The sequence below is a fragment of the Rhipicephalus microplus genome, chromosome 2 (assembly GCF_043290135.1).
Source record: "Rhipicephalus microplus isolate Deutch F79 chromosome 2, USDA_Rmic, whole genome shotgun sequence".
Taxonomy (NCBI): Eukaryota; Metazoa; Arthropoda; class Arachnida; order Ixodida; family Ixodidae; genus Rhipicephalus; species Rhipicephalus microplus.
The window spans coordinates 35,851,947-35,874,175 of record NC_134701.1 but is presented as its reverse complement, the minus strand read 5'-3'; the positions used below and the strand labels follow the sequence as shown (position 1 = coordinate 35,874,175).

At 43.7% G+C, this 22,229-nt stretch overlaps 1 protein-coding gene across 6 annotated transcripts in view; it reads right to left on the bottom strand.

Moving 5' to 3' along the window:
* The window catches only part of LOC119169143 (nitric oxide synthase-interacting protein), a 264,086-nt gene that overhangs the window by 99,945 nt on the left and 141,912 nt on the right, over nt 1-22,229 (bottom strand). For 4 of the 6 annotated variants that reach the window (XR_012888699.1, XM_075882999.1, XM_037420244.2 and 1 more), the window contains 2 exons: nt 12,568-12,671; nt 4,656-4,772 (listed from right to left, as the gene is read on the bottom strand). Coding sequence is in view for 5 of the 6 variants with exons in the window: in XM_075882999.1 (XP_075739114.1) it covers nt 4,656-4,772; nt 12,568-12,671 (221 nt within the window). In the remaining variant the exon portion in view is untranslated. Of the gene's footprint in view, nt 1-1,376; nt 1,625-4,655; nt 4,773-12,567; nt 12,672-22,229 lie in introns of those variants that run through there. The other 2 variants (XM_075883002.1, XM_075883013.1) reach the window with 1 other exon arrangement.

Below are 22,229 nucleotides of genomic sequence, written 5' to 3'. Positions count from 1 at the left end.
TATGAACGCGAACCATCCCACACCATCGACACTCTCCTTCCATACCGTCCTGATGCATCCGAATGCCCCCCTGTGTCTGAAGCTGCCTGAAATGCGGAAGAGTGCACCTTTACATCACAAGAACAGCAGCGCCAGAAAGAAAACAACGCCGACTCTTCACAAAGCCACAGCTATTCCCCGGGTTCACTTGTATGGCAGGCTGTTCCTTACCAAACCCCCGGCCTTTCCTCAAAGCTCGTTCCAAAGTACGAGGGCCCATACCGCGTTTTGGAGCAAACCTTGCCGATGAATTTTTTATTGAGCCACTTTCCCCATTTGACGACATGCGCCAGCGTGGACGTGACATCGTCCATGTCGCCCGCCTTAAGCCATATCATAGCCCTCTGCCTCCAGACTCTTAGGTCGCCAGGATGGCTCTTTTTCGGCGGGGGCAAATCGTGAAGAAGAAAACGCATCGTTGGCAAGCAACATCGCTACCACTTGGGTACTGGGTGCTGGGCTTTTCTCGCTCGGCTCGTGCCGATCATTGCCGGAATCTGATAGACCGTTGCTCTGTCCCGATCGTGTTTTCATCGTAGGGCCACTGTCGCAACAGTCACCAATAAACCCCTTTTCAGATGTAATAATAAAAACTGATGTTGCCACGTTCCTTCCCTCAAGTTTTGTTATCACCCTGTTGCATTACATTCAGTGCAAATCGTGCCTACAATGTTTGAAAAGCTTCAAGGCTGTAGTAGATAGTTTTGTTAAGATTACGTTCACATCGCGAACATTACAGATCATTATAGAATCTACGCCGCCGCTAGCGATAACGCTAGAAAATTCCATGGCACATGTATAAATTCTGCCGTGCTTCGCCGCTTGTCAGTTGATCGATGGCCTGCACTTTGCTCGCCGCTATCAGTGCAAGTGGTTTGCTGTAATCCAACTTCATTTTATGTGGCCACAAGTTCGGCCCGAATAAACAGTTTATTATTCGACATGCAGTCTGCTCCCTTCATCCACATCACGACTTCGTGACAATATTGTTGCCTCTAACAAAGAAAACGAGCCCTTAAATTCACATTTCTTTCCTTCTATCATGCATAATCACATACCGAGGAACAGCATTTACAAAAAAGTCGCTGAAACACGCTTTCCAACTAAGTTGCATCATGCAAAGAAGTTATCACCCCCAGAGAAATGGCTCGAACAAATGCCTGAACAAAACGACCACTAATAAGCTGTCTATGTACATGGATGTACAGCACAAGGTGTGGGATGAAGTACTGCCACACATAACATTTGCACACAATACCATTACACAACAGACCACATGTGCATATTGTTTATTCTTGTGTACAACTGTGATGTCATAATAATCTTGAATGTGCTGCTACATGAGAAAACACATTTATTGATTGATATGTGGGGTTTAACGTCCCAAAACCACCATATGATTATAAAAGATGCTGTAGTGGAGGCCTCCGCAAGTTTTCACCACCTGGGGTTCTTTAACGTGCACCCAAGTCTGAGAACAGGGGCCTACAGCCTTTCCGCCTCCCATCGAAAATGCAGCCGCCGCAGCCGGCATTCGATCCCGCGAACTGCGGGTCAGCAGCCGAGTACCTTAGCCATTGGACCACTGCGGTGGGGCCATGAGAAAACACACACAGCCTTGAAGAAGACACTGTGCGTTTTGTGCACTGTATTGAAAAAGCATGCGAACTGGTTTGTGTGAACATCAATAAACAAAAAGGCATTGACATTTGGCAATAATAGTTCCGCCACAGACAAGGCAAGTTCCAACCAGGTGACCAAGTGTTAGTTTCGACCTCCAGCTATTGCAAAAGTCTTTTAGAAAAACTTGACAGCTAGTATTTTTGCCCTAATAAAAAGCTGCAGCTAGTGGGCAAAGTTACTTATGAAGTTCTGGACAGAAGCCATCCACTGAAGCCATGACCAAAGACTGCACACGCGATACTCTTAAAAAACCATATGACCTATTGTGATCGTTTTTGGGACACTAGGCTTTCGTGTTTAACCTAAACACTAGGTTGAACATTAAGATGGCACTCTTAAAGGAAGAGTGGAACGGTCACGCCTTTAAGAGAGAAGCAGACAGAGACATGGTAATTCAAGTGTAAGCACCTAGCTTTTATCCATGCCTTGTTTTAGACCACAATGCCTTTTGCCTTTCTTCTTATTATTCCTAATTTAGCTTTGGGAGCAGGAATATTACAGTTTTGGAGCAGACTTGGAGCAGTCAAAGGGGAGTTTTGGAGCCGCTCTGGAACACCAAAGTATGTATTTTGGAGCAGCAAAATTTAGCTTTGGAGCAGATTTTTCGGGTCACACATCATTGTTAATTAGAAGGGTTGCTTTCTCATAAAACCAAAAAATTTCCGTGTTTTTTTACTAAGCATTCAATGCTGATCAAGTGACCAGACTTACCCCAAATTGATAAATATATTAAATCTTACAACATCAAAGCTGAAAGCACAGCAACCCAAAGAAAAAATTTAAACGGTACCCTGGACAGCTACCAGAACTCAGACCAATGAAGGAAAAATGTTCAAGATGTGAATAAAACAACGCATCCTACATGAACAGCAAGTCAATTAGACTAGAGATGAACTAATGAAAGCTATTTTTATACTAAACCAATGGGGCTCTATAAAAATGAGTAAAAATTTTATGTTCCGGTCATTAAAGTGCTACAGCTCACATGAGAACCGTGAAAAAATTTAGATGGACTCGCCATGCCATTAAGGAGCTTTAGAATAACGTTTGCTGGTGCTGCGGGCATAGCTAGTGCCATACGAGTTTTAGAACAGCCTTTGCCCTCCTGCAAACCACAACGCACGATCCCAGCGACACCGTAGCCTCAAAACCAGCGTTTGGGTCGCACAAGCCGCCCACTATTTCGGATTTTCTGCGTACGAACCGCGAACGCGAACGGCGGCTCACCTTGCGACGCTTGCGCAGTGGCAGCGACCGCACCCCAAGGGCTCGCGGTGCGCTATTCTAAAACTCCCTATCGCTAAGCAATTAAGTGATTTGTTTTTATTACGATATGCACTATATGGACACTTGACGGGTTTTCGCTATCACCGCTATTTTCCGCATAAACTACAAGTTGGTAACAATCTCCGCGCATCGTACGTTCTATCCGCGCGTAACATTGAACAAGCTGGGGTGGTGAGCGCTGTTAAAGCAGAGATTAAACGAGGCTGCCGATCTCCATCGCTCATTCGGAGGGCGGCGCACGTGATAGTATCCCACCGCGTGTTACACCTGCTGTCGAATGCTCAAACAGAGATAAAACACACCGCCCGTCTTCAACGAGCACGAAAAAAGACCCTGGGGGGGGGGGGGGGGGAGTGGAGGGGGCTTTGATTCTAAGGCATGGTTGCGATAAGCTGGAGCGCGCGCTACCGGCAAGCATCAACACGCGGCTCATAAACCCTTCTACGTGGTGAGCTCTCAATGGAAAGAGATTGTGCGATAAGAGCATTTCTCCCTGGATCGGCCATCGTTATTCTCTTACACCAGCGTTTTGTAGAGTGTTGCGATGAGGGATCCAAACAAAATAGCTTTCAGCCTTCGTATTGTCACGCAGTCGTGATGTTGACGAAAGCAGCAGCCGCTGTTTTCACAAGTGAGCTTTTCATTTGAGCAAACCTGTGCCCGAGAAACTAAATGTCACTCTACGAACAATACACGCTGTAGACTAATAACAGCAAACCAGAGTGTCGACCATCAATAATCTGTCAAGCAGCAACGTGCGTCGGCTTTTATACATGTGCCATCAAAGATTCTGGCGTTACCGCTAGCGGCCGCGTAAGTTCCAGAACTCTAAAGTACGCGTTCTGCGCGTAATCTCATTGGAAGGTTCTAAGATTATCTAGATTGTTCCCAGTAATTCAGGCGCCGTTTCCACAAGGCAGCTTTACACGCGTAATGGTGTGGTGGCAAAAATAGAAAGGAGCGCGTGCAGCATCAGCATTACAACATAACAAATTCTTGCTGTTGCAGTCATCGCTTCGCCGGTGAAACTGATCTATAGTTTTTTTTTTTTTTTCAGTTTATATGATTCGGCTAACAACTTTGCTGTTCAAACATATATAGAGTCGCACAATGAGTTATGCACACGCACGCCACCTTAACAAGATTAATGCATGAACCGAAATACAACCTGACTAGTGAAACGGAACTAATAGACGTGACCGAACTGATTTGATATGGACGCAGTTGCGTCCTTAGTGTAGCACACGCGCGTTGCTCGGTCAATGATAAAACTCGACTAAATTTGCACATGCGAATTGCCGTTTAGGCGCCCTTGGAGCAGCAGGTCAAATTGGTGCAAATGGCGCAGCACTTCCAGCCCTGAGCAGTTGTTTCATTCTCAATTTGGCTACACAACATCCACCAGCCATTAATGAGTTGGAGACTGAACGAATATGAAGGCTGTGACAAAAATTCATCCAAAAACTATGCTGCATCAGATTGCCTTCCCCCTTCCCCAAAAGGCACGTTTACGACTAACAGCACACACACTAAAGGAACCAACACAAGCAACACCGGCACCAATAGCCCAAACTGCTTCTATGCAAGTTGCACTTTTTGCCATTTGAAAAGGGCACACAAAGAATGATGAAACTGCACATGCTTGCCTTTTTTGTAATGAGGGATGCCTTCTCATCGGGGTCCACCACGGGAGTAAACTTGATCGGAATTAAGTCCTTGGCCTTGATTGGGTTTCCACTCATAGGGCAAAGCACAACGTTTCTCTGAAAAGTGGACATAGATTCTTAATTGATGCTCATAAATGTTGGCTGAGCTGCACAATTCAGCAACCACATGCGACTGAAATCAATGAAAACACACACAAGTCGACAGCCTGAACATTCTTAAATCCATAACAGAAACCATAATTTCATCATAAAATTGAAAAAATGAAGCCTAATGAATGGGACACATGGAACACGCACTATAGGCCAAGAACCAAGACAGCTCTTCTGCACTTTGATTCCTCCCATTCTAAAGTGATTCAAGGGATACTGAACAAAATTTCTGCCGCCAATGTTTTGAACCAAACTGAAAGATTGGGTCCTGAAATCGAAGAAACAGCCTTCATTCCAAGCAAAAACTGCAAAAAAACAATGAATCAATGCATTTGTCACAAACTGCCGCGTCTAGCGGCAGCACCGTGAACTACCACAGGTGACGTTTGATGACGTCATACCCACCCGAAACGGGCAAGCCAACAATCCCAGAACTCACCCGTGTCTCTCGACTCACTCATCTTCCCTTACAATTCACAGAACTACCAGTGCTTCTGTGGAAGTATCAGTGCTTCTGTGGAAGGGGGAGAGTGGAATGAACTCGAGCCCTCTGCACGCGCCTGGGTGATTGTGTCGTCGGGGCTCTAGCTTGCAAGCAGCCGCCGTGCGCTGACAATTATCATTTATCTGATTGAGTGATACGTGGGGTTTAACGTCTCAAAACCACTATATGATTATGAGAGAGGCCATAGTGGAGGGCTCCGTAAATTTCGACCGCCTGGGGTTCTTCAACGTGCACCGAAACCTGAGTACAAAAGCCTACAACAGTTCCACCTCCATCGAAAATGCAGCCGCCGCAGCCAGGATTCGATCCCACGACCAGCAGCCGAGTACCTTAGCCACTAGATCACCACCGTGGGACGATTATCATTTATTTATTGACCCTGAAGGGCCCCTCAAGGGGCATTACATAAGGGCAGGATGTAACAAAAGGTGACTCCGGTCACAAGGAGGCATCACACAAATACTGCTTCGAAAAACAAAACATCAAAAATACAGCCCACTATTAAACTATGAGAAATTAACTCTTTATCAGAGCAGTTGCATCTTCCGAGTAGAATTATGAAGTTTTATAAGTTTCTCTTATTCTTTTTTTCTGTTCCTCTTTAAAAAGGAAAACGCCTAATCATGTTTCAGGGCAGCCCTCTTGCCTACAAAAGTTAGCAGAAAGCTTCAGCCTCCAAGAAGCACAGATGCTGCGGAAGGCAGGTTTCTTCTAAACGCTCTTTTTTGCTCTTGCCGAAATGCTGCTAAAATGACTTCATGAAGAACATGTGGCAGACTTTGGAGGCATTACACCATGTGTGCATGGTTGCCCTGCCAGTAACTTGAAGAAACCCACAGCAATACATACCCTTTTCGTTGCTCCATTCATGTTAGCAAAACTGCTTGCCAAGCTCATGAGATGTACCCAAGTAAGTAAACATTGCAGTACTAAAGAAGAATAAAGTAAAAGCTTGTTAATTTGAATTTCAAAGCACCAACAAAATGCCCAAGTTAATCGAATACCAAATTATTGAAAGTATCAAGATTACATATATCTATTACATCAATACATTTTTGTTTTCTTGTTTAATACATAGGTCCTATACTTATTTTTCCCAAGAGCAGAGTGAAGAACACAATTTTCATCATCCTCTGACTGTTTACTAGCAACTATGGTGCCACACTCCCATGGTTACTTATCCCAAAATGTGGTCAGTGCCACGTATCGCACTGCCACCACAAACACATTTCTTTCACAGATAAAATGCCCAGCAGCTGATTGCTTGTCATAGTAATCCTAGCCACCCCAATTTAGCAAGCTAGCTTTATGTTCTATTTTTCTGTTTGTCTTTTATGAGCATTATTTCATCTTTTACAAATAAACTGCATTACCTGTACATACATGGTGAATGACGGCGACGATGGCAAAAAACCAGCTGAGATTGTTCATATAATTGCTCTCGCAACGAAACTTATCCTGATAATAAGACGTTTCTAGTAGGCTATTTCATACGCTCCTGTTGATCAGCTTTAAATAAATTCTTATTTGTGTGGACGGGGGAAGGCATATCTGCTGAAGTAGGTCGCCTATTGCCAGGAGTGCAGCCCCCTCCCCCTCCTCCTGTTTCAAGGATCGCTGGACAGCCCCAAGTTCGTCTAAAAGTTCTGAACTGAACAGCACCAAGGTATCTCTCCAGCCATCCATCGCTGAAAGTGACGCCGTCATCGAGTCCGAGGACCACAGCTATCTGCTCGGCCCACTTCCTCAACAATAGTTTGTTGACTGGAATATCACCAGATGGGACATCACATAGCCAAATTAAAAGTGCATACTCAACGTCCGCATATGTCGTCTCACGGAGTCTTAAGCGCTTGGGATTTATTTCCTCTCCAACTTGCTTGCCAGTGGTACTCTTGTTGTTCCCAATTGAACTCACAGTCTGCTTGAACAGTCCCGTTGCTTTTACAATATGTGCCTGCTTTTCACTATGCGCGACCGCGTTCACTATCTTGAGCTTGTCGCTCATCGAAATTTGCTTCTGGTTTGCGGAGGCCAATACATCAAAATTTGTGAACAGACAGAACAGTCAAGCATGGGAACACAACCACGAAATGGCACCAACTAGCTACGTCCGTGCATGACCAACTTTGCCAACATGCTCTCAGACTGGCTTGGCTAGACGCTTGGCTCACCAATGTTGCCAGCTACCATTTAATATTATCGTGGCTTTAGCTCTCAAAGAGTGGCGCTTGGCTCACCAATGTTGCCAGCTACCATTTAATATTATCGTGGCTTTAGCTCTCAAAGAGTGGCGTGGTGAAATCTGTTATCAGCCCGCGTCAACACGGCATAAGTCCACTTTAAGCACCCAATTTAAACAAAAATTGCTGCTAATTTCATCCACTGTAGCTGACAGTCTGTTGTATTGCGGTCCGTTTAAAGCTAACTTCTCTCCATTAACTTATTACGCCGACCAAGCTTAGGCTGAATAATGGTCTGTTGTATGCGAAAGTCCGTTGTATACCGATTCATTATAACAAACATAGCCTGTATTCAAATTTCTCTGAATGCCAGTGACAAACGAAAAATTGTCCTGTCACCATTAGGTTTGCTTGACTGAAAGTTGACTTTTGATTAACTAAGAGTCCTTCCCCATAAAGTGTGCCACACCATCTACTAGTGTGGCACACTATATGCAAGCTCAGAGTTCATGTGCCAAATAACAGGAAATTTCACTACACAGCTTCCAAGAATATACTGTCAGCTGGTAATGAACTATGGCAAGCACGAGCCCACGTCCAGAAAAAACGACTAAAGAAGTCAATTGGAACAACGTGCGCTTTGGCTCAGTCTTTAATTTGGCACAGCCATAATGTAACACCAGCATCAGTCTCTTTGGATTTAGCGCAGCCATAATGTTAGACCAGTATCAGTCTCTCTGGCTATGTAGTTGTTACTTGCCTGAGGACCTCCTTTTTGCATGTGATAACTAGTTTACTCCCAGTCATACGCTTTTTGTACCGGCAGTGACAACACCTGTATACTGGAACAGCCGGAGAACCCAAAGTTGCATCCTTTTTCTGAGTTGACGTCAATTGCACCACCCCAAAACGGTATAGGAGGAACCATGACTCATTATAAGATGCTGCAGAAGCCATGAGTGTCGCGTGTGTTCTATGACCCCCTCTAAACAGTGCGTGCATGAATGCCTTCTACATGATGTGCTTGCTACTCGTGAAGGAACAAGGATGGCTTATATGCGCGAAGGGTGCACTACGCAGCCATATAAACATGAGGACGATCATTGTTGAGGTCATGCAAATGAGACTTGAGTAATTCTACTTCAAAAGCATTAATGCGCACATATGGGCTACTTCTTTTCAGAGATTTTTCTTCCACGATTTTTTCTTTGACTTTTGCCCTCCCTAGCTTTTCACGTTTGCATGTGCTCTTATCCACTGTATATTTTCAGTGACCAGCAAGATAAATTTTGTGCGCATCCTCGTTTGTTCTACCTTTTTTAGTGCCATTTACGCTACAGCTCTCTTCATGTACACTCATGAGCAAAAGTACATGAGCCACGGACGCACGAGCAAAATCGCTGTCTACCCTACCTAGTTGTGAGCAGTCTGCTGCTGAGAGCATTCCTTTTTTGAAATTAGTCAGAAAAGTGCTTTCAATAGGGGATGGCTTGTCACTAAATAGCCCAGACGGCTCGAAAATAGGTACAGCAATAGGTAAAGCATTTGTGCGTATTATTTTACATAAGCTTATGACAGGACACCCATGCTAATTTAGATGTATCTATTAATGCCACAGCGTTACAGAGCTCTAGTTTAATAAAAAGATTTATATACACTTTTCTGATAGTTATAAGCATTCCACAGTTAAAGGGCCATTAAAGAGGCTCCAACTTTTCTTCACACACCAATAAAGTTCACCAATTCGTACAGTAGACTGCGACGATCCCATTTTCCGAATATTACAGCGCTGCGCACCATGCAGACACTCCATTTCAAAAAACAATTCTTGCACATCTTTCTTTCAGACCCATCCCCTCCCCCCCTACGCAAGCTTGAACACAGGCAACTTGACATACCACTGAGCTCGCTCAAAAGGCCTCTGTCCTATGAAACGGTGCCTTGGCCCCATTCAGTCCGCATTTTCATTTTCCTGTGCTTCCCTCTGCTGTTTTGTAGAGCCCGAGACTGGGAGAAGCGGTATTGCCAGAACGAAAGCCTCGGAGATAAGAAGTGTCTCACTACTTTACTGTTGGGAGAACTGTGCTCCTTGAACTGCACTTCCTGCCCGCACCACTATGATATGCGCTAGCGTTCAGAATGGCCTGCTTTGTCGTCAGCTGCGTGTCAATAACGAATCGCTGATGTCGTGTCCCGTTGTCGAATTAAGTGGAGCCACAAATACCGCCTACGCCTTTCTCCTCCTTATAATAGGTAATAGTGGCCACACCTTGCGAAAATTTGAAATCAGCTGAAATGAACTGTCTTACCCCCTGTAACTTCTTTTTTACAACACGTACGTATTCGTAAAACTTTTGTGGCAGCATCTTCACAAAACAAAAGTGTGCATATTATTTTTCACAACAATTTTTCTACCTCGAGGCTGTTTACTGGCCCTTTAATGCTTCATCGCATGTTCGAGCACTTGAGCGCCGTTTTCATAGCCACTGAGTACGCATTTTGAGGGATGCTAAATTATGTCTGCACCTCAATAAATCCCACGTGTTTGAAACTTTCGGAGCAGTTCATTGCGGCGGGCCACATGTTCATAACATGGTAACAGTATACATAAGACTCCAGAAATCGATACACTGTACATGAATTGACATAACTGCCCTCACCTCACCTATGTTTTAAAATTTTCAGTATGTGCGCTGAAAAGAAAACATTTGGGAAACTTTTGCCAGTTCTCTGACTTCTAGCAAATATCTATGCTGTTCTCTCAGCCCTTAGTGTTAGAAGCCTCGAATCTCAGCTAATAATTTTCGCAAAGAAAACACCGTAAAATAGCTTTTTGAACTAGTAGTTTCGGTTTCCTCGCTGGCGCTGTCGATGAAAAGCAGCTGTGCACCAGCGACTTAGAACAATCGCGACGTTGCCACTGGTCAAATCTGCCACGACGCACATCTCCAACCACTTCCCCTGGAGTTCCAGGTGTTACAAAACAACAGAGGGCAACACGCAAAAATGAAAATACAGAATGCGTGGCTGAAACTGCATTGCTGCAGGGTCAAGGTGCCGTTTCGTAGGGCAAAAAATAAATTTACGAACAGCGTGGTGTGTAACGTTGCCCACGGGCAAGCTTTCATCAGATGGTGCGTACGACGGGGATTGGTCAGGGGTGGGAAACAAATGCGGAATTGATTTTCTCAATGAAAGGTCTGCGCGATCAGCAGCACAGTAATAATTGGCAAATGTATTCACTGTGGTCCAGAGTACAAGATGACGAGCTTGTCTGAGAGATATAAAAAAATATACTGAAGCTGCAGACCGCAGCAGTTCAGTCGAACGAGTCTTCAAATCCTCATGTATTAACGTTCCAGTACATGTAGCACCCAGTGATCGATCTTGTTGAATATCTCAGTCTACATCACGGAACCTCCTGCAGGAAGCAAGCGTTCATCATCTGCTTGTGTTACACCGTGCTCTGTGTTGACACATGGACATCACTCCAATATTTTCAAGTTCCTGAAGAATGAGGGCTTACACGAAAGGAACTGAAACTGGACTCGCATCAGAGCTGTCTGAATAGAATGCTGTCGGAACCATCACTTCGAGTTCATGACGAACGATTTGTGCAAGGGCTTCAGAAGGTGAAGTACGCTACGGCGCCAATTGGTCTTCATACGTGGAAATCGCAGCAGTGTATGGGAGTCTAGAAAATGACTGCACAATGCAGCGGCTTTTTGCTTGTTTTAACTGCCGACACTCCTTGATAATCAAATCCATGATGGAAGAGCCCTTACACATGAGGAGATTAAATGTGCCATCAGCAATCCCCTTTAGCATGTGCCTGAACTCCTCACCTTCTGTCATGTCACTGTCGGCCTTATAACAAAGAGTTGGCAAGTCCTTATTGTAGGACAGGGAGGACTCAGTAAAAGATTGGGCACGACAGGCCAATTCCTTTCTCTCGACAATGCAGGCGCATTTGCAAAATACCTCTCGTAATCTTTCCTTGCATACATCCCAGCTGGTGAGTCTTTCTTCGTTGTTCTCATACCACTCCTTTGCCGTACCTCGCAAGTAGAACAACGCGTTGGCCAGCTTAAGCGTGGGATCCCATCTGTTAGGTACACTCACGCATTAAAACATGGCCAACCAATCTTCAACCTCGACGCCATCGATCTTGAATGTACCGAGATCCTTGAGCAGTGTGAAAACATATGGTGGTGGCAGCGCCGTGGATAGAGACGGTGATGTTAAAGCAGAGGGCTCAATGTTAGGCATGGTTCACAAAGCGATGTGACGTCCGCTGAAGAACTTCCTTCATTACCTGCTGTTGTACCCAACACCTCCACCAATAATGTTACGGGGGTTGGTGGCATACGTTTTACACCTAAATACATAGGCAAAAGTGAAGATCGCTGATTAACACACTAGCGTGCTCCTGACAGCTTCTCCGGCACTTCATCGCCACCCACAAGATCCCACAACAAAAAAATAAAATAACAAAAAGTGCAGGTTCGCTGTTGATGGCCTCTTAGCATGCCTAGTGCCTAGTCCATACACTGCTGTATGAAATTTGGTGGCACAACCCCTTTAAAAGTCTGATTGCCACCTTTTTCAGTCAAAACCACACGAGGAATTGGAAGCAAAAATAAGCGTGCATTTTTACACATAATACACATGAAGTTGTAACCTTCACAACATCGAATAGGTGAGGCATGATTAAGAAATGGGCTGAAAATAGCAAAGCACTACTAATAATATCTGGGTTCTGTGTCCCAAAACCAGAATACGATTATGAGAGCTGCTGTAGTGGAGAGGAAATCTTAATTATCTGGTGTTCACTAATGTGCACTGAAATCGCACAGTACACAAGCCTCTGCCATTACCCCTCCATCAAAATGCAACCGCCGCAGCCAGGATCGAACCTGTGACCTTTGGGTCAGCAGCCGAGCACGTTAGTCACTGATCCACTACAGCGGACAAAGATAACGAAGCAATAAAATGCTTTGCAGCAACAGTGTCACTGAAATGCCAGTAATATCTGAGAAGCCAAGGCTCTTACCGGTTTGACAGCTTTGTCCTTCTTTGCACTTGGTGTCAGGCTGGGAACCCAGAAGCTTGGCAGCTGAGCGTCTTTGCCATTGACCATATTGGACACACTTGAACCTGAAACAATGGCCGTTATAGCGACACTGAAATGATTTTTGCCATTGCCGTCAGTCAAAACCTGGATGTAGGGGAGAGTCCGGAGGTTTGGGACAGTTGGAGAAATGGGATTCTGCATCTGTCTGTAACTGGAAGTTGCCCTTTTCACATATCAAAAGCAAGTTTTTGTTATCATAATTGTAACACTGTCAGATTTCAACTGCTTCATGAATGCTAATACAAATTTTTTTTTTGAAAAAGAAGCATCAAGGCTGGAATTTTTCAATGAAATGTTTAGGCATTACAAATGAACTTTAGCCGCTGAATGTTGTTTACTTTGGGAGAAATGAGACAGCTGTGTTTGAGGGAGGAGTGGGATTTTTCTTTATCCTACCTGGTCCACACTATGCTGCACAGCACAAAAAGAAAAACAGTTATATAAAGTACATCAGGGAAGCATAAGACTGAACATGAATTAAAGGTTAGAACATGAATGGAAGGTTAGAACGACAAACAAATTAAAAAAGAGGTACAACACAGTCAAGACTGCTGCCACAACCCATCCCAAAAAAAAAAGAGGTGTTTGCTAAAGGGTTACTGTTTTTCAAGTAAAGAAGACACACTTGTCATTGCCTTGACGAGTCTGATAGCGACATGTCAGGTTTTTATAATGACCGGCATCATGTGACATGATATTTCTGAAATCAACTTGCCTAATGAAGCGACAAAAGGCTAAGATTTTTTTTCTTGACAGTTTAATTTTAAAAGTTCAGAAAATAAAAGATAGCTAGAGTCAAGAGCAGTATTATGTCAGCGAAGGTGCACAGCTTCAGGGAACAAAAATCAGTTTTACTTTCCTCCTTGGAAAGATACTTTGCTAATTACAGAGACTGTGGTGAAGCTACGAGTATCAAAAACTATCACTACAGCAAAGTTTGTGCAACCCAAGCTAAAGTTTATGATGAAGATGATAAAGAATGGAAAAGGTCCAATGGGCAACAGGTGTCAGTTTGTGCAGCGAATGAATGTAAGGGGTGTCTTATTACACGAGATAAAAAAAACGAAAATTTTCACAACTGAAGTTGGGAGTGCGTTATGCAAGTAAAAAAGTTTGGAGTGTGTTCATTATGCGAGTAAATGCGGCACAACTGTGTAAAATGTCTCCCAATTCTCCCGGCTTTCACCCTATGTATACAGTCGAGCCCGCTTATAACAAGCTGAGCCTGACGCGGCATCCGTTGGCTGTATCTCGAAGTTCATAGTAAATGAAACACAGCTTTTAAAAAAGTTGCAAGTGAAAACACAAACTTTTTTTTTGCCCAAAAATGTCTGTGATGCACATGTTTCGAAGAGCAGAAGCGATAAGGGCGGTCTTTAGTTTATTTCAAACAGCAGCGAGCTTGTACACCGAGGCCCGTGGCATAAGCTGCATGAGAGACTGGCTCCAAAGTTTCGTCCTTCTCGCAATTCGATTCCTCCAAGTCGCTCTGGCCACGTACTTCATTCACAATGCCCTAATCCATGCACGGTTCCGCGGTGTTGGCATCATCGGCCGTAATGAAACTATCGCAACAGATCTTCCACCCACTCTCCCATGTCGGAGTCGACGGCGCGCTGCCACAAATCACCGCCAAAGTGATCCTGTGCGGAAGCTTCAAGCTCGGCATCGAGCCCGACGTTGACGAAGTCGGCCTCATGAAAACAGTTGCATGTGCATGCAGCCGTCACCGCCGCCCACGAAATATTAACCATCTCCACAACCGAATACCGGGATGCCTGAAGCAGCAAGTTGGCTGCCAGGTGGTCAACAGCTATGAGCAAGCACTCCACAACGTGGCACCAAACGTGCGGATTACGCTTGAGCCAAACGGTCACATTTTCGACATTTTGTTGAGCAGCAGGAAAAAGCGTGCAAGTCCTCCCGTCTGCCATCTTGATCACACGCGCACACCAAGAGCGAGCAAGATGCACACACGCGACACACATGCCAGAATGCTCTGACATGTGTGACGCTCTGGCCCTGTTTCTAGTCAGAAAACGAAACTAACTCGAGCCAGAGTGATGATGATATATGGTGTTTTTTGGCGCAAGGGCCATTTGATGGCCAAAGAGCGCCAGTTCATGGGACAAAGAATGTGGACAATGATTGTGATTAGCGGCTGTATAAGGGCCATAAAATTCCTCGCAATAAGGCGGGTAAAAACATACAAGTAATAAAATCATGACCATGCGTGAAAGGTGTGTGTGATGTGAATAGGTGACAAAAGTTAGTGATAATGAAAAACGATGGTGGACATGTATGGCATTAGCACAAGTACCTCACTCGTTCATACCCTTGCGTCCAAGGGCCGTGAGGCAAGTGCTTTCCTGTGTAGCCACCGCAGCAAAAACCTCTCTAGAGAGGTCGTGCTACGGTGTGCCCGGGTATATGATATGAAAATTATGAATTTCCTTTAAAAACACTAATAATGATTTGTGACTAAAAAGCGGTTCCCTACCGACGAACATTGCAGGGTGTAAAGGTATATGTTGTCGGTAGGATAGTGGAAAGTGTTGTCTTCTTAGAGTGTCTAAATGTTTACATTGAATCAAAACGTGAAGAACTGTTAATGCCTCACCACATTTATCACACAATGGTGTGTGTGTCGTGTATGTGTGTCCTATCCTGAGTCTTGTTAGTGTTACCTCTGTTAGACGTGATTTTGATACTGGTGGCCAATGGCCAAGGTGTGGCTTGATAACGTGTAGTTTGTTTTGTGTGTGTGTATCCCACTTTCTCTGCCAGTAGTCCCTGAGGTTTCGTTTCAGAGACGGCTTAAGATCAAGGGCCGGGATTGATATGGATGTAATGACGGTGCTCTCGTGGACGGATGCAGCGAGCTGATCCCCCCTCACGTTGCCTTGGATCTCACGGTGCCCTGGCACCCAGCACACTACAACATGTTGTTCAAGTGTGTAGAGTGTGCACAAAATGGAGTAAAGTGAGACAAGGACCGGGTTTTTTTGTTTTTTAGGACTGTGCAGAGCCGTTACCACACTGAGGGAGTCTGTATAAATTACTGCTTTTTTGTATTTGTAATTGTTTGATGTGTTTAGCTGCCACAAGTATCGCGTAAGCTTCCGCTGTGAAGATACTTGTGCGTGGATGTAGAGGGCCAGCATCCGAAAAGGATGGGCCGACAGCAGCGTACGACACCGAGGAGTTAGTCTTGGAGGCATCTGTGAAGAACTCAGGACGTGTGTATTTGTGTTGAAGTTCCAAAAAGTATGTTCGGATATGGGCAATAGGTGCATGTTTTGTAACTTCTAGGAAAGACACATTGCAGTCTATAGTCTGCCACTGCCACGGTGGTGGGTATGCTACAGGAGCCATTAAACTGTGTTCAAGTGACACTGCAGTTTCTTCAGCTAGACACTTCAGGCGAACTGAGAAGGGCTGCCTCATCGAAGGCCTGTTTTGAAACAGAGTTGAGCTCGACAAATCATTAATTGTAGAGTATGAAGGGTGCTTTTTGTCTGCTTTCACCTTAAGGAAATAAACAAAGGACATGTAAGTTCTCTGCAGATGAAGCGACCACTCATTTGACTCAACATAAAGGCTTTCTACGGGGCTGGTGCGAAAAGCACCCGTAGAAAGGCGGATGCCCAAATGGTGCACGGGGTCCAGCATCTTCAAGGCACTTTGAGTGGCAGACTGATAGACAACGGCCCCATAATCTAAGCGGGTGCGAATGAGGCTTCTATAGAGGTTCATGAGGCATTGCCTATCACTACCCCACGAAGTACGTGACAACACTTTTATAACACTCATGGCTTTTAAACATTTTGTTTTTAAATACTTGATGTACGGTACGAAGGTCAACTTGTTGTCCAAGATCAAGCCTAAGAATTTATGCTCGCCTTTGACGGACAGACGTTGCCCGTTCAGTCGAATGTCAGGTTCCGAGTGCATGCCTCTCTTTCGAGAGAACAAGACACACGTGCTTTTTTGTGGGTTAAGTCGAAATCTGTTTTCATCTGCCCATTTGGAGATCTTATTTAAACCCAGCTGAACCTGCCGCTCACACATGGCCAAGTTGCATGATTTCAAGCCAAGCTGAACGTCGTCGACATATGTACAATAGAACATATTGCGGGGAATGGACAAGTGCAAAGAATTCATTTTGATGAGAAAAAGTGTGCAGCTAAGTACACCACCTTGTGGCACGCCTGTTTCCTGGACAAATGTTTGGGAAAAAACCGTGCCCACTCGGACACGGAATGTCCGGTTTGACAGGTAACTTTCGATTATGTGAAACATTCTTCCGCGCACACCAAGGTGGGACAGGTCTCTTAGAATTCCAAAACGCCATGTTGTATCATAAGCCTTTTCGATATCGAGGAACACAGAAAGAAAATATTGTTTATGGACGAAGGCGTCTCTGATCTGTGCCTCGATACGAACAAGGTGGTCTGTGGTGGATCTACTTTCTCGAAAACCGCACTGAAATGGGTCGAGCAAATTGTTTGTTTCAAGGATATGTACAAGTCGGCAGTTTATCATTTTTTCGAAGACTTTGCACAAGCAGCTTGTAAGTGCAATAGGCCTATAACTTGAAGCTAAAGAAGGGTCCTTGCCCTCTTTCAAAATGGGAATAATAATAGCCTCTTTCCAGGAGGTAGGGATAGTGCCAGAAAACCAGATAGCGCTGTACAAACAGAGTAAGGTTTTTCGTGTCTCTGCTGGTAGGTTTTTTAACATTTCATACACCACACGGTCAGAACCTGGGGCAGAAGTACTCCAGAAGTTTAGAGACGTTCGCAGCTCAGCTAAACTGAAAGCTTGGTTATATGCTTCGTATCTAGTGGATTTGTGTTCGAGTTTCTGCTTTTCTATTTTTGTTCTGTATTTTTGGAAAGTGTGACTTGGGCAGCAGCAGCGGCACAGGAAAGGCGCGTCCTAAAACTACATTTCTACGTTTACAGTGTTTCCTGCCTGGCGAGGTTTTGGGCAGCTGTCTCGACACGTGCGAAGGAGTAGCCGGTGACCGGCTGCGCAGGACGTTGCGTGGAACTCTCAGTCCGCGTCAACTGTATTAGGAATCTCGGATCGCGAACGTACACGTGTCTGTAAGGCTGTCATCAGCAAGCCGAGCGCAGAGGACACCACACGTGACGAAGACGCCCCCCTGCCTTCTAGCAGCTTTAAAAGGAAGTTCCACTGACGCCGTCTTCACTTGGGCAGCAGCAGCGGCACAGGAAAGGCGCGTCCTAAAACTACATTTCTACGTTTACAGTGTTTCCTGCCTGGCGAGGTTTTGGGCAGCTGTCTCGACACGTGCGAAGGAGTAGCCGGTGACCGGCTGCGCAGGACGTTGCGTGGAACTCTCAGTCCACGTCAACTGTATTAGGAATCTCTGATCGCGAACGTACACGTGTCTGTAAGGCTGTCATCAGCAAGCCGAGCGCAGAGGACACCACACGTGACGAAGACGCCCCCCTGCCTTCTAGCAGCTTTAAAAGGAAGTTCCACTGACGCCGTCTTCACTTGGGCAGCAGTAGCGGCACAGGAAAGGCGCGTCCTAAAACTACATTTTTACGTTTACAGGTTTGTGAATCGCATCACGTTCTTATTATTTCTTAAGACACTACACACTTAACTGTGCCCTATACTGTTGCCCAAGAATTTGTCACCATGAGCACTGTTGCTAATGTACCTTGCTTTGATTGTGGCTTGTGTGTTGGTTCTGATGATGATTGCATGGTGTGCAGCGAATGCCTCAGTTCTTATCACATAGGAACTTGCTCAGGCATAAGTGAAAGAACATTTAGAGCGAAATCCGATGCAACAAAAAAACAGTGGCGTTGTCCCACATGCAGAGGAGCACGGGCAAAGAAGGTTGTCGATCATCCCAGTGTTTTAGCCATTGCAGAGTTAACAGAGACAGTGAAAAACCTGAAGGATACTATTGCCCATATCGAGGCCAGTGTCCAAATGCTGTCTGACAAATATGATGGAGTACTTACAGCCATTAAGGAACAGGATAACAAGTTGTCAGATATGAAACGGAAAGTTGATTCCGCAGAATCAAGCTCGAACACTAAACAAATTCTAGACATAAAAGGTGAACTGAACGAACTAGAGCGGCATAACAGAAGGCTGAATCTCGAGTTTCATGGAATTCGTAAGACTGAGCACGAGAACTTATTGGATAAGGTCAACGCAATTGCTGCATCAATTGCGATGCCCGCTCTGACAGGAACTGATGTTACCGCGATACACCGCCTTCCCTCTAAGGCGGAAAGGACCCCGGGCATCATTGTACGTTTCTCACAACAGTCAGTTCGAGACAGCTGGCTACATAGTCGTAAGAAACTCAGGGATACCAAATCCGAAGTGATGATTCAAGAAAACTTAACCAAACAAACGCGAACTCTACTTCGGGAGGCAAAACAATGGACGCGAGAGAATGACGTCCGTTTTGTGTGGTGTGCGAACGGTAAAGTTCTAATGAGACACAGAGATGGTTTTCCTGCCGTTCTGGTGAAGAGAAAGGAAGATTTCTCTAAATTGGCTTGAAAAATCAGAATCGTTCATAACTTTACTTTTTAGGAATCATGTTCATTTTACCATCAGATCTACATAAATACATTGGAGACAACTATATGCCTGGCATAAAAATTTTTCAGCTAAACTGTCAGTCCGCGAGAAACAAATATGCATCGCTAAATTCCTTGTTTTCAGAGCTTCATTTCCGCTTTGACATCATCATGCTGACTGAAACTTGGTACACAAATGATGATAACCCATTTTCTATGCCTGGTTATAATGTTTTCTGTGTTAATCGCACGCACAGTAGAGGGGGTGGTGTCTGCTTACTTGTAAAAGAAACCTTTGATTGTCAACTCTTAACAGAATTTTGTTATTCAGAGCCTGATTGTGAAATGCTGACAGCTGTCCTAAGCAATTACGTCATCTCAGTTATGTACCGTCCTCCATCTGGAAGTATTACAACTTTCACGGCTCGTTTGGAGAGCCTATTTCACCACGCTATGCTCAATAACCATGTAACTGTTTGCGGCGGCGATATTAATATTGACATGCTGTCTAATGGAACTTCACAGCATGAGATGACGTGTTTGTTTGATAGCTTTGGATTGGCTAACATGATTAATATGCCAACAAGAGTTACTGCCTGTTCATCTACATTAATTGATGTCTTTCTCACGAGCATTAGTTCTGAGGATACTAAAGCTGGGACCATTTCATGCGACATTAGCGATCACCTTCCCATATTTTTAGCTATTAGGCAACGAATAAAAAAGAAACGACTTTCCATACCAGTGCGTTCTATAACATCCAAAAATCTTGAAAATTTTCGTCAGGAACTAATTAATACATCCTGGAACGATGTTCTCGCAAATGACAACCCGAACATTGCTGTCAACACATTCATAGAAAAATTCAAGGAGGTATATGACCATAACTTCCCTCGAATTACCCACCGCCCATCTAAAAAAATTAGGAAGCCATGGATCACACGGGACTTGTTGCATCAAATCGATGAAAAGAATGTAATGTATAATGCATTTCTCGTCTCTCGTGACCCACAGCTACTTAGTACCTTCAAAAAATTTCGTAATCGTCTAAATAAGGACATCCAAAAGGCTATACAAAACTACTTTCATAACATTTTTATGCAATCAGCTGGAAATTCTGCTTCCACTTGGAAAAACATCAATAAAGTGTTAGGAACACCCACCTCAAATAGCGTAATTACGGAAATTACAATTAATGGTTGTGTTATTAATGGTAGTAACTTATCCAATACATTTAACGATTATCTAGTAAACTTAGCTTTTCCAGAAACATCTCTTGATGCGACATCATACGTTTCCAATAAATGCTCAAGTACTATGTTTGTAAGACCTACATGTGAAAGCGAGGTATATAAAACAATCATGCGGCTTAGAAATAGTAACTGCTGTGATTGTTTTGATTTTCAAATCAAACCAATTAAATACACCGCCGAAATAATTGCCCAACCATTTTCTGAAATCATTAACCTTTGTTTGGGAAAAGGAATTTTTCCTGCAATACTTCAAACTGCTAAAGTGTGCATCTTGTACAAAAAGGGAGATAAGAATAATTTAGCAAACTATAGACCCATCTCAATTTTGCCAGTATTCTCTAAAATAATAGAAAAAATTCTTCACTCCCAGCTGGCAGAATTCATTAACAAACATAATATGTTATGTGACGCACAATACGGTTTCAGGAAACATAGATCGACTGAGCTTGCCCTCCTTGATCAGAAAGAGTTCATTCTAAATAGCATAGAATGTAAACAACTAGTACTCGGTGTCTTTATCGATTTCAGTAAGGCCTTCGACTCTCTGAATAGACTATTACTTTTACGTAAGCTGGATTTATACGGTGTACGAGGTGTTGCTTTAGACTTGCTCGACTCATATCTAAGCGAAAGGAAACAATACGTGTGCATAAACAATTTTTCTTCGGTGACTAAACCAAATTCTCTTGGAGTGCCTCAGGGCAGTATTTTAGGTCCATTCCTGTTTAATTTGTATATAAATGATATTGTAAACATAGACCCTTCAGCAAAATTCGTTATTTATGCGGACGATACAAGCGTATTTTTTGCACATAACGATACTGACCAGTTGATTCAAAAAGGAAATAATATATTAGAGAAGATATATAAGTGGGCATGTTCCAATGGACTATTAATAAATGCGGAAAAAACCAAAGCGGTTATATTTCGAGCAAAAGGCAAGCAGGTACAAGTAAGTTCTCCGTTCTATCTTAATAACAGTCTGATTGAAATAGTTGACAATGTCAAAACATTAGGTATCGTATTTTCAAACAACATGCTATGGGATGCACAAGTAGAGCAGGTGGCAACAAAAACGGCACGTGTACTTGGTATAATTTATCGCAACAATTATCTACTTCCATTAAAAACAATACTTATTATTTATCATTCCTTATTTATGTCCTATGTAAACTATTGCTTTATAGTATGGGGTGACACAACACAAACAAATATTGAGAAGCTTACTAGACTTCAAACTAGATTTCTGAAAATTATTGCTAAGAAAGAACCATATCAATCAGTTATGTACATGCAACAAAAATATAAACTAATCAGTTTTCAAAATCTTTACAGTTACAACATTTGTAGGACTATAAAAAAAGAGCTGAAGCAAAAAACTGTACTATCTGACTTAGCCAACCTGCAACCTTCGGAAAATAAATACGATACCCGTAAGCATAACCTCTGGTTAATACCACGATCACGCACAAAGTATGGTGACCAAATGGTACGCAGTGTTATTCCCAGAATGTTGAATTATTTAAGCAGCAATGACGTAAATATAGAAACCATGACCACAAAAAATATTGCATCTCTGTTCTTATAAATTGTATTATGATGAAATCTACCCTTTTGTATCCGTTTGACCTCTTATGTATTTTTCAACACATGTATACACAGCCTCTTCAAGCTACTGATGTTTTGTTCTTCTATTCGTAGGAACTGTTGTATCCTGTTTACGTTCAGATTATGTAATTATTTTATT